Here is a 13,268-nt window from a genome sequence, read left to right as displayed (position 1 = left end):
GCAGTGATGCAGATGAAAAGAACTCATTCATTAACACGCCAATGAAACCTCCGCTCTCGTTCTAATGATCAAAAGGTGTGATGCCGCCCGCGAGGACCCATTTACTGTGGGAGAGGGTGGAGGGGGCTCCCATTCTCTCTGTCTAGCAGCTTTCACACTTTCCCTGCCCCTCATGCCAACGACTCAAAGCCTGTTTCCTTACTGACCAGATCATTGTTCGGAGCCTCCTCCCTGATCACGCATGCATCCTTAGCGTTTTCTACCTCGTTCTTCCAGTTCCTGAGTTAATTCTGCAGGCAAGGGTGGAGGAGTATTATATGACATCATGTGTTATGAAGATAAAGCAGAGGTAATTAAAGTAGTAGTGCTAAGCACCAGAAGGCAAATACATTACAATCTTCAATTGTACCTATAGTCAGAACAAGAGGAACAGAGCCTCAAGCAGCTAAGGCCATGAAGTCATAATTTTCAGGTGTTGGTTTTGATTGTCAAACAGAAAGGTAAATGTTCAGGAAGAATCTACCTTAAAAAAACAACAAAAATATACAAGACCTAGTAAAGGACTAGTAGCAAATTTATCCAAAAGGATTGTTCACTAAATATAATGTTCTTCACATATGCTTAACAGTATTGTTTTATTGTTATGCTATGTCAGTGTTTATAATAAAAATGCAGTCAATCATTTTAGCTAACAAGCTCCTCTCCTGTGGAACCAGCTCCCTGTTCAGGTTCGAGAAGCTGACACACTCTCCACCTTTAAGATCAGGCTTAAAACCTTCTTTTTTGATAAAGCTTATAGTTAGAGATGGTTCAGATCACTGGCAATGATTGTTAGTCACAGGAACCATCTCTTAGTTAAGCTGCAGTAGACATAGACTGCTGGGGGGACTTAATTTATACACTGAGCTCCTCTGTTTCCTTCTACCTCCACCTGTCCAATAACCTCCTATCATTGTTCTATGTCCAACTAACCTTGTCTCTTTCTGTCCAGTAGTTGTGCTTCTCCCCCGCTCTCCCTCTCTCTCTCCCACTCTGTCCTCACCTACAGGTATCATCGGACTCAGAGCTTTGTGTCTGTGGTGGTTAACTACGTATCCAGCCATCCTGTCTGAATCCAGTCCCTGGTTCAACCAGTCAAATTTTAATTAAAGGCTTGTTGTATGTGGGATTTGTTGGTTTTTCTTAAACCTTGAGATAACTTTGTGTGATTCAGCGCTATATAAATAAAATTGAATTGAATTGAACTGAATTGAATCGTCATCGTCATCATCATCATCATCATCATCATCATCATCATCATCATCATCATCATCATCATCATCATCGTGATCACTCGTTTGATGTTGGTTTCCATGTGAGTGTTGGGATGTTCCCCTCTGCTGGATGGGATTGAGGTACATACACATTCCTAGACCTTTGAGTTAATATCACATACTGTAACCCACCTTTTGTTGAAGAAATATTTCCTCATCTTACCTCAGGCTGCTTAGGTAGATAATGGTTCACAGTACGTTGGTTCACAGACTATTTACAAATACCCTCTATAGAAGAAATCTGAGAGGACAAATTAGTGGAGAGCTATTGTCCACAGAAGCCTGTACCGGCTGGGAGATTTTTTTTCTTTTCCTGTGTTTCAACACCAGGAAGTGAGGTCACAGCATGATCCAGCCCTTCACCTGAAAGAGGCAGGGCCAACACAGAGCTAGTCAGGAGGAAAAACACAGAGCGGCTCACAAGCAGGCAGGTAGGTGTGAGTTCACTTCCCCAGGCCGTGCTTTGGAGACGAGTACGAGAGGAGTTTACCCAGTCGCTGGGTTTCTCAACACAGACATGGATGTTCCGGATTCTCCACACTGGAATATGGGGCTGTTAAAGACCTTTGATTCCTCTGAGTTTGGAAAGTGGGAGAAAATAGGCTCAGGTGGATTTGGACAAGTATACAAAGTTCGGCACGAACAGTGGAAAACATGGCTGGCTATCAAGTGCCCTCCCTGCCTTCATGTAGATAACAAGTAAGTTCCAGCTGCTGAGCCAAATCTCTGTGTTGATTCGTTTGTTCTCGTGTCTCTGCTTTTCCATTTAATGGTTAGTTTATGACGACATAGCAGGCAGGCCGGTGTGAATGCCTGTGCTGTTGAAAGGTGAACACTAGGAGACGCGTGACTCACCCGGTGACAGTCTGGGCCCTCGAAGCTGTCGTGCAGTTCCCTCAGCAGCGAACAGCGGACAGCGTAGTGGATGTTAAGACGCTCTGCTGAGCTCCAGGGAGTTCTGACCTGCCATGTCTGATCACATTGGTCAGGGACATTGCTGTTTGCTGAATTCAAACCAAGCAGACACGAGAGCTTCTGGTTTCCCTCGTAAACATGCAGTGACATTAATACATTACCATATTATCATGTTACATATGCCAGAGGGGGAGGGGGCTCTTTGGGACACATTTCCATTTGCAAGGTGTTCCTGAATGAATACACAACCTGTGCTGAAGCTCAATTTATTAGTGATCTGTGTTGACTGATTGCTGCATTGGAGTCAGGTGGAAGTCTTCTCTTAAATCAAACCTTAAATCAAAGAATCAGTCGTGTTTAAATTAGTAGCTGATGGGTCCCTGCTTATTATCTGAGTTTTAATGTTTGCTGAACCTGTCTGTTCTACATGAGCTCCATAATCAAGACTAGGCCCTAAAGACAACTTTTAAATCTGTATTTCCTTCACTGCACACTCTTTGACTTAAAATCTGTATTTCCTGTATGTCAGCCGCGACCAAAACAACAACAACCTGTAAACAGGAACTTCATATTTTGTCAGTGCCCAAAAATGGGACTGTCATTCTCCACCTGTGATGCAACGTCAAGCTTGCACTGAACCCGAACCCGAAGATCTTATCACCTCCAAACTTCTGCATAGCATCTAAACAGTCATTTTAGTCATTTGACTGCAGCCTTCCCTGAGCTGGTGTTGTGTACTCAATGCTACCTTTGTGTCCCTGGGCCGCACACCTCTGCTGTGTGGCGTCGACAATAAAAGAAGCTGTAAAACTGGTCGTACCGGGCGTCTGGGTTAAACCAAGGGCTTTGTCTGGTTCTGAGGAGTCTCTCAGATTAAGTTAAGGATTAGGCAAACAAATGCTGGTAGTTTATTTATTTATTGTTGTTGCCTAGATCTTGTGCCTGAATAAAGCAGCAGTCTGTACCATGAACAGTCATCATCAGTGTTTTAATCACGTATACTTTTCTGCCACCATTTATGGAATTTCACCTGCTTCTGCATTCGAAGCTCATTCCTATGAAGATGTTTGTTCTCTTTGTTTTTTTTTTTGGTTTTAACTGGAGAGACACGCTTTCAGGTTTGTCAGCAGGGGCCCGTGCACTGATAAAGGTTGAGCAACACAGAACAAGAGCCTCTGTTTGAGCCTCCTGCGCTCCTCCTGATGCATTCCTGGCCGGTCTGGAATGTCTTCAAGGCCTAAGAAAGTGCTCCGTGTACTTGGATTGAACTGTGGAAGTCTACAGAGGTCACATTTTCATAGCCTCTAAAGGAAATGTTGGTCAACATTCTCTGTGGTTATGAGCCCATTAGAGATGACATGCAACGTGCTGGAATGTGGGTTATGACCGAAGCCATGCCTAATATTACAGCACCGTGTGCAAAGCCTGACCTCACTGTTATTAGGCAAAGATTTAATGAGAGGCCAATAAACATCTGTGAGCTCTATGGCATGTGCAGCAACACAAGGGCTGGAATTGCACTTATGTACACTTCTCAGTATTTCCGGCCCCGTCATTCATAGGCTTCTTTTTATGGCAGGGACCGTATGGAGCTGCTGGAGGAGGCTAAGAAGATGGAGGCGGCCAAGTTCCGGTACATCCTCCCGGTGTATGGGATCTGTGAGGACCCCCAGGGCCTCGTCATGGAGTACATGGAGACGGGTTCCCTGGAGATGCTGCTGGCCAATGAGCCGCTGCCCTGGGAGCTGCGCTTCCGCATCATCCACGAGACGGCGGTGGCCATGAACTTCCTCCACTGCATGAACCCTCCGCTGCTCCACCTGGACCTGAAGCCCGCCAACATCCTGCTGGATGCTCACTACCACGTCAAGGTAGGGTTTAGCAGCTTATCCATTAGAATGGCTTTAATCTGGGGTTTTCAGTAGAAGCAAAATATGTAAAAAATTGATGACTAAGGAAGAATCCCTTTCTCGTTGAAATCATCCAAACATAGAGGAGGAGTCGGGTTTTGTTGCAGGGAGGCAGGAGTGAAAGGACGACAAATCACAGCTAAAGCTTTCCTTTGAACCTAAGACAGCTGTAAAAGTCACCGTTTTCGGGTTTCAGGGGAGAATTCCATGGGTGACACGCTTGGCTTTGCCCTTTGATCCGTTTTAAAAATTGCAGCCTTGCACAGGCTCTGGGCAAACAGGTGTCTGTCAGCCTCGCTCCGGCCTCAGCACAGCTCCAATGGGTGGGAATCTTCATTTGTGGCTTTTAATACCTGGATGTAAACACCTCGCCCAGGCGTGTTCCGACAGGATCCATTCAGCTCCTATTAAAGCCCGCTCTGTGAATTAGCGTGTGTGCCTCTCCTCTCCTACAGGCTGGGACACGGCCGCGTTGCCCTCATCATACCATGAGTACACACAATAGGAGCCTCGCTGGCTGTGTTACTGAGGGTAGCATTAGTCATCAGCTTGGTGCTGTGTGAGAACTGTGGCGGGGGCAGCTCTTTAGAGGGTTTTATCTGATCTCCTCTTTTTCAGATCTCCGATTTTGGCCTGGCCCGGTGGAACGGGCTGACGAGGCCCGGGGACGTCAGCAGAGATGGCTTCTGCGGCACCGTGGCCTATTTGCCACCCGAGAGCATCTTAGAGGAGAAAAGGGTGTCGGACACCAAGCATGATGTATACAGGTCAGACTTCTGTGTACTTTACATGTTTTCTGTGGCTGTAGGATTGTTTGGTGCTGTATTTTATCCTCTGACTCACAGTCACTGCCCAGAACAAGTAGCTCAATATCTGAATGTTTGTGTGCGGATCATTACTCACCTGCTTTGACAACCAGTGCTAATAAGAAAATCATAGGAGCTATTCTTTGATGTGCCAACACCATTTGATTTCATTCTGCCTCCATTTCAGTTTCTCTATCGTCATCTGGGGAATCCTCACGCAGAAGAAACCTTACCAAGGTAAGACGTGAAACCTGTTTTTATGAAAGGAAACACATTTTGAACATTTCAAAACATTTAATGGATCAAGGATAAAATAGTGATCATTCTAACAGAGTTGGTCTTCATAGATTTCTATATTCTTGATAATAGTGTTATATAATTAAACTGTTTTAATTGATGATTTCACGTATACAGTATGTACATAGGTTAAGCAAAACCATCCAATTTTGACAAGAACAAGGCTTAGATGACAACAAAGCATTTCATGACAATTTATGCACAAGTTGCTGAGACCAGACTTTGTTTAGATGTTTTCGTAATAACTCGCTCTGAGAGCGTGACCTCAGGTTGTGTCTGCGTCGTTGCCTTTGCACGTACGTCCTCTGTAAATTCCAGAGCAGACAGGTGGACATGGCCAGACTGGCAAGTAGAGGATTTTTTCCCAGGCATATCGTGTAACAGTTCAGAACTTGACTTGTTTTAAGGATACGCTGTCTAGATGATGGCTGCCATGTCATGTGGCACCGCCTATGTTGATCCAGGCACAAGTAAGACATCAGGTCTCCAGCTCCTGTCCTTCTTTACAAGTGTCTGTGAATGAGCCTCCTCCTGTTTGCTTTGAATCACTGACTTGGCTGATCCTTCACTCAGATACAAAGGTCAGACCAACTTTGTCGGCCCCCGTGGGAAACGGCACAAACACTCCCTTATCTGAGCACACAGGAAGAATGTGGTGAAGCCATGCAGGTGGACTGTCTCCATAGGCAGTGGCGCCAATCTGTACTTGTTTATGTTGTCACAACCTATAGCATGTCTGCCTTTAAACCACATGCAGGAATCAGCAGCTATGATGAGAGCTGGCTGTCATGGATCTGAAGTTAAGAACTGTATCTTTCCCCTAGAAGAGAACAACATCCTGCAGATCATGCTGAAGGTCGCCAAGGGGGTGCGTCCAGATCTGAGTGCGGTGCCACGTAGTCGACCTTCTGCCTGCGCAGGGTTCCTGAGCCTAATGCAACGCTGCTGGGCCTCAAACCCTGAAGTCAGACCCAGCTTCCAGGGTAAGTGGTTCCAAGAAATACAGAGCACAAGTGCAGCAGGCTGTTAAATTGGGGCTTTTGTCTCCCACTCCTACTTCAATGGCGCCTTTCTCAGCTTTGTTGCTCCTAATCCTCTTCCTTTCATTATTGGAACCTGAGCCAGACCTGTTGTCCTTGTAGAAATCGCTACTGAAGCCGAGGAGCTGTGTTCCAAGCCTCAGGAGGAGCTGAGGAGCCCACGCTTATCCACATCGGAGCCAGAGCCCATGTCCCCGACTGCACTTCCCAATGACCAGGTAGTATGATGACGCAGTTTCTCAATAATGTACAGCATACACACCAGGACGTTGACAGGCTTATCTGCAGACATGGTTATTGCTTTATAGTTATACCTTGTGCAACCTTGACATCCATTGTGCTACAAACAAGGAATGTAGATGGATGGGATTGTTCTGCATTTTTTCATTTTTGTGGTCACTGTATGTTGATTCAGATGACTCGTTGTGACAGCAGTCATTCATCAGTTCTGATTTACATTCAGCAATGTTTCCCGGTGTCAACAATAACCATTGTTGGTGGCTGCAACCATGAATCAAAGCCAAATGGAAGGCAAAGTCTTTAAAGAATATGTTTGTGTTTTATTTGATCTGTAGGTTCAAGGGGACAAACCGGTGCGCCCAAAGTCAGCCATGCTGCCAGAAAAGGACTACAGCCTGTCGGAGCTGCTGAGCCAAGTGGATTCTGGGATCTCCAGGAGCTTTGATCACGTGAAGGAGGACAGCTGTCACATTAAGGAAAACACTTGCAAGAGACTGTCTGGCATCTCCTCAGCTGATTCAGCCTTCTCTTCCCAAGACTCCATCACGTTGTTGTCGTTTGACAAAGAAAGCACATATGGTACAAACCAAACTTAAAATCACTGCTGGGAGACATTATGTTAGATTTTTTGTCACATTATTAATACTAATAATTGTCATTTTGTGTTGCTTCAGATTTCGCTGAGGTCCAGAAGCGGAAGCTTTGCGAGGCCATCCGGACCAGAGACACGGCCAAGCTGATGAAAATCCTACAGCCTCAGGATGTTGATCTTCTCCTCGAGGGCGGAGGCAGCCTGCTCCACCATGCCGTCGCCCTAGGCAACGAAGAGGCCGTCAAGTTCCTGCTGCTGAACAACGCCAATCCCAACTTCGCCAACGCCCGTGGCTCCACGGCCCTCCACCTGGCCACGGAGAAGCACATGAAGCCCCTGGCGGAGCTTCTGCTCGGCCGGCGCAGCACCAACGTCAACGCCAAGGACGAAGACCAGTACACGGCTCTGCACTGGGCCGCGCAGAACGGGGATGAGGCAATCGCGCGCCTGCTGCTGGACCGCGGCGCCGCCATCAACGAGACGGACGGCCAGGGGCGCACACCCGCCCACGTGGCCTGCCAGCACGGCCAGGAGAACGTCTTCCGGGTGCTGCTCAGCCGAGGCGCCGACGTCCGCGTCAAGGGCAAAGACGACTGGACCACGCTGCACCTGGCCTCCTGGCAGGGACACCTGGGGATTGTGAAGCTGCTGGTCAAACAGGCCGGCGCTATGGTGGACGGGCAGACGACCGACGGCCGCACGCCGCTGCATCTGGCCTCGCAGAGGGGGCAGTACCGAGTGGCCCGGATCCTGATCGAGCTGGGGGCGGACGTCCACGTGAGATCGGCTGAGATGAACACGCCGCTGCACGTGGCAGCGGAGACGGGGCACACCAGCACCTCCCGCCTCTTGGTCAAACACAAGGCAGACATCCACGCTCAGAACGCCCACGGCCTCACGCCCCTCCACCTGGCTTCGCAGCGAGGCCACCTGGCCACTGTCAAGATGCTGCTGGAGGAGGGGGCCGACCCCTGCAAGGCCGACCGAGCCCTGCGCACCCCCTGCCGCCTCGCAGCCGAGGCCGGACACTGCGAAGTCCTGAAGGAGCTGCTCCTTCACTGTCCGGACGGCGGCGACTCGTCAGCCCAGCAGGGGCTTGGTCCCGCTCCGTTACCGGAAGGCTACACAGACACAGACACAGACACCGTCACCGCGCTTCTACCGCAGGACTGCCAGGAGGTAATCGCAGAGAGGTCGGTGCAGCCTGTGGCCGAGGAGCCGGCTCAACAGGAGGTCAAGCAGCTGAAGAGGAAAGTGGTCATTCTTAAACTGACGGAGCACGACAGCGACGACTCGCAGGTGACGTCAGCGCCCTGTTAATGGGCAGGGACGCGGCAAGAACTGTTCCCAGGTTTACACTCCATGGGATCGACTCGGTAATCGGGACTGTAAGTATTTTACCATAGTGAGAGAAGCTTTGATGTACATATGTAAATGAAAATTATAAATACTGTATTTGATTTTTGTATTTCCTTTTTTACTGAACAATACCATTTTTTTTATGTAAAAGCACATTTTCTAAGGAGAGCCCGTACCCTGGGGCATGCTGGTATGCCTGTAATATATATATTTAATGAAACACAAAGACGGTCACAAGCTTCGTTAAATACTGTACATCACACGGTTTCTGTTTATGCATTGTACCAGAAGTGTTTGCACCTGTTACATATCAGTGCTTCATCCACCAATTAAAACATTTAAGAATGTAAACTTCACTCATTCAAAGCGTTTGTCCTTGTTTGTTTTCTCCATGTTCCCATTTGAAACGGACCCTTTACTGTCTCATTCAGCACCTCAGGTGCGGCGGGCTTGTCTGAGGCTGTGTTTTTGTTTTTCACGGTGAGCTTCTCGTTGCCGCTCTTGGGCAGACTTGGCATGTCTGCATCTGCAGCCTCACCTGCGCTGTTATTACAGTCAGTCTGCCTCCACGGAGCACGCTCAGGTTGGCACAGACCATGGGAACTGCCCCTAAGGGGGATCACAGGCTGTAAGATGATGGATGAAAGAAGATAAGGGGAGCTGGTGTTTTACCTGCGATTCCAGCCTGTTGGCTAATTCCTCCGACCACTTTACCCTTTCACCACTCGCTAAAACCAACAGGCTGTCCCCCATGCCTCGAGGGCTTGGCTTTTTGTAAGCTGAGAAATTGAATGTGGTTGGTTGCTGGGTGTAATTGTGTTACTGTAGCTCGTGTTTGCTGAGGCTTTTTAGAAAAAAAAAAAAAAAAAAAAAGGTTTGGTGGATTGTGTGTAAGCTACGGCCTCTGACTTGTGTACACAACGCTTAGGCCTATTTGCTCCCAGGTGAAGGGGGGAACGTTGTGTTCGCCTATTGCCCATACCAGAACATCCGACTGCTGGTATGTGTTGGTTACATGCGTTGTACAATAACTGAAAGCATTGAGTTCCTCTTGGGATAGACTCCAACGCCAAGCACTTCAGATGTAGGATGTAGGTTTCCACTGTATAGTTACTGCTGAATGATTCAAACCTTTTCAAATGAGCAATTTCAAATGAAATTAAGCTATCACTAAACTACTGTTTAAAACCCATGAGTCATTTCCTTGTCTCCTATTTTCACCTCTCCGGCTCAGAGGCTCCTTTAGTACCTCACACCTTGATGAATGATAGATGAACACAGTCCCCAGCATGGCATTAATCACACGGCCTTGGGTAAGAGAACTGGCTCCATTATGCAGCAGAGCAGCCTAATGGGGGCTGACTCCACGCTCATTGTCTGTTTTCCTTATTTTGTTCTCTGAAAGGATGTGATATAACCTGCTGTTAGACACGTCTGCCACGTCTAGGTCGAGCTTTGTCCCTGGACGCAGCAGCCCAAGGTGCTGTGGTCCTGTGAGCTGGGATGATATAGTAGGTAACCTGGTGTTGTGCCTTTAAATGATATGAGACTATGAATAAAAACTACAACTAAAATATAACTAGTGTAACTAGGTTATGATAATGCTTCGTTCTTATGAACCACCTGTCAGTGGGGACATGAAGTGATTGAAGTAATATACTCAGATCCACTTTCAACAGCTGTCTCTGGCCCGTCCTGACCTTTGTTCTTGTGTTGATGCATCATGAATTCTCAAGATTTTTGCCTTTGAGAGATTGTCAAACATATCTTGAGCAGAATGGTGCATCTGTTATCACACAGCGCTGGGTCAACGTTGGAGAACTTAAAGGGTAAAAACTTAGTACTTAATCTTAAGTGAAGCATTAGGTATACACCATAGTACCCATCAGGCATTTAAGTACTTCTATTTAGCTGTAGCTTACTTTAGTACTTTTTTAGTACTTAGTTTTAATTTAGGCAGATTAATGTGTCAACTCCAGAACATTTGATAAATATTTCTTACTTAAAGGATTTTCATTTTAACGTTTTGTCTTTTCTAGTCTGCAGCATTTGTTATGAACAAATATTTAATAATGACTAACAGCACAGTGCAGTGTAAATGTGAGTAGCTATAACTGATCATATTAAAGGATGCCCCAAACTTTAATGATATTAAATATGTCCTAATGGGACATTACTACTGTAGAAGCAATTGTAGAAATAGAGTAAAAAAATAAACAAATCAATACCTCAGTATTCAACACTCGAGCAATGGCACTTATTTATGATTAAAGATGCATTGTTAAACAAATATAAACTTTGATGTGTGATGTCATGTTTTTACAGTGCCCTACACAAACTGTGCATGCTAGACTACTCTTCTGAGAAGTGAGCTGCTTTGTTGGCGTGTGATAGTGAGTCATACCTCGCTGCCTTGTCAGACTCACGGAGCACCTTTTTTGCAGAAGTGACGCAAGATCATTGTTAACATAAAGTAAATAAAGAGATGATTCACATCAGAAATCACTGTGGAGACTGAACAAAATGCTTCTTTTAAAAAATGCATTGATTTATTAATTTTTTTCCCCAGCTGTCTTCCCTCATTCCCTGAAAAACAAAGCAGAGTGGAAACAACATCTGTTTTACACTCTGACTGGGTGCTGGGAGCTCAGTGTTCATACAAAGAGCTGTGGGCTGTTTTCCTCCTAGCTCTTTTTTTTTCTCCCCTTATTTTAACCTCGTGGAACCTGCTGAACGAGATCTGAGACGTGCTTCTTAAGACGCAAGACAAGTTGCAACATGTGGATGTAGCCTCAAGGTCAAAGCGTGGTTGTGACTGCACTCCTCCGAATTGACGACTTACAAGATTTATGGAGCGCCGATGTATTCTGGAAAGACATTCACTGACAGTAGAAAGGTACCTAAAATGTCTGCTTGGCTTTAATGTAGACACCCAGGTTTACCCATCCCATGGACAGTTGATTGGAGCATTTCTTTATCAGGTGACGTACTGTAGTTTGTTTGCTTCCAGTTACATTGGTAGAGAGAACTTCCTGGAAAGCTTTTGAGAGAAAGCAGATTCATTAAATGTGTTAAGGTCAAAGTCCACACAGTCAGGGAACGTTCCTGTGAAGTGGAAAGCATGGCCATATCACCACACAGGGATCCGTGCTGTGTCTTTGCGTCAACATGTGTCCCTACTGTTTGTTATTCAGCAACATGTCAGGATATGTTTCTTGACACATCACCAGTGTCGACACCCAAAGGTCCAGCTTTGGAATCAGTGCTATAAATCTTACTTCTTACATCTTATTGTGGTTTTGTTAACACTGCCTCAGTACAGTACTATGATTTGTTGTTTTTTGTTGTTTGTTGTTGTTGCAGTAGGACTCTGAATTGGGAATTACTGCTTAGATGTTCAGTGTGACTCTGATAAGTGTGTTTATGAACAGCCTGAATGCACAAGCCATCTGGAAAGGCCTTTCAAGATGAGGCTACTGCTATGAGGAGGGTCTTACTTGTTATGGGTATTTTCTTTTACGTCCTACTGTAAACACGAGTTAAAGAATTGCACTATTATTGATTAAACAGCAGATGGCGTAAATCATCTTCATCATGCTCTAACAAACATAATAAAGAGTCGTCACGTATCAAATATGTTTATTCTGCTTGGTTTTGTTCATCAGTGACAAAGAACATAATCAAAAAATAAGTAATTTCATAGAATTATCAAGAAAGAGCTACTGTATATGCCATGGTGTGTTGTAAGCATAATGTGAGCAAGCATTAAGTTGCAGTTTAGATGTACAGTATTCAACATGACCATATGTTGGAGTGTTCAAAGGCAAAACAACTCATAGGTAAACTGAATAAAATACCATTGACGTACAAATAATACATCTAAGAGATGGCTCACAGAAGCTGATAATATGAAAATATAATAATGATGTTCCACAGGCCATGAAAAAATTGCAGTGGCTAAAAGGAGTCCAGCTTGATAACTTAATTAAAGGTACTTTCTCTATTCATTGTTGTGCAAATTAGACCAATTCTTACCATTTATGAGAACATGTCGCTGTGCTGTTCGTTAACAGCAGCAAACTAAGAAAACATATAAACAATATTGAGTAAATACAACGTTTTTCCCCAGCAAGAGTCAGAATTAATTGTTTTGATTAATGTTTTGTTGAACTGGCAGGATCTGTTGAATTACATTATTACAACATTAAGGTTAGTTTCAAGGTCGTTCACCTAGTCAGGACCGATGCTGCTGTATTACTGTATGAGTCTCTACGGGTTCTGTTTAGACATCTGTTTAATGTATTGTATTTGAAGTGGGTGTGAGATCAGGATCCCTCATTTACTTAAAGTATAATAACACAACACAATGAGAGTCAGTTACTCTTCGCATTATTAACGACTATTGCTCTCGTTCTTTCGCGGGAAGTTCCCACGTGTAGCTTAATGTGAAACGAAAACTAAACGTGCTGATGAGGCTGCTGACACTGAAGTCCTCAAAAATGAAGTCATTCACCTCCATGTCACGTATTCACCATACTGATGGTGCTTCGCCATCACTGGTAACTAACTATTATTTTGTAGCTAAACCCGAACCCACGATTTCGTTTCCCTTTTGATATGGAAATATTTTGATGACGCGAGGAGGATTTAACATGTTATCTTATTGTAGGGGTGGACGCATAGCTACTAATGTCAGGCGTTGCTTGTGTAAACGCTGTAATTCTAAAAGATTATTGCTGAATTCTAAACTGCAATTTACGATGTGTTGCTTATTTTCAATCTATGAGCAGCCGTTT

At 45.3% G+C, this 13,268-nt stretch overlaps 1 protein-coding gene across 2 annotated transcripts; it reads left to right on the top strand.

Annotated features, from left to right (window-relative positions):
- The first annotated feature begins 1,714 nt into the window (after positions 1-1,714).
- On the top strand, positions 1,715-8,828 carry ripk4 (receptor-interacting serine-threonine kinase 4). 2 transcript variants are annotated; one of them, XM_029174233.3, is made up of 8 exons: positions 1,715-2,012; positions 3,808-4,099; positions 4,757-4,905; positions 5,132-5,181; positions 6,069-6,224; positions 6,384-6,499; positions 6,857-7,100; positions 7,196-8,828. In XM_029174233.3, the coding sequence occupies exons 1-8, from the start codon at positions 1,831-1,833 to the stop codon at positions 8,431-8,433; spliced, it is 2,427 nt and encodes an 808-aa protein (XP_029030066.1). In that variant the 5' UTR covers positions 1,715-1,830; the 3' UTR covers positions 8,434-8,828. The 2 variants fall into 2 exon arrangements, with proteins under 2 accessions (XP_029030066.1, XP_029030065.1); XM_029174232.3 differs by having other exon boundaries at positions 1,716-2,012; positions 6,066-6,224.
- Positions 8,829-13,268: the final 4,440 nt, after the last annotated feature.

Source organism: Betta splendens, chromosome 14, assembly GCF_900634795.4.
Source record: "Betta splendens chromosome 14, fBetSpl5.4, whole genome shotgun sequence".
In the NCBI taxonomy this organism is placed as follows: domain Eukaryota; kingdom Metazoa; phylum Chordata; class Actinopteri; order Anabantiformes; family Osphronemidae; genus Betta; species Betta splendens.
This window is presented reverse-complemented; position numbering and strand designations above follow the sequence as displayed.

Bases quoted from the DNA above. Each gene is read 5' to 3' on its own strand.
- ripk4 (XM_029174232.3), top strand. From the start codon at position 1,831: ATGGATGTTCCGGATTCTCCACACTGGAATATGGGGCTGTTAAAGACC. The intron at 4,100-4,756 runs GTAGGGTTTAGC...CCTCTTTTTCAG, and splicing joins ATGCTCACTACCACGTCAAG to ATCTCCGATTTTGGCCTGGC. The intron at 4,906-5,131 runs GTCAGACTTCTG...CCTCCATTTCAG, and splicing joins ACCAAGCATGATGTATACAG to TTTCTCTATCGTCATCTGGG.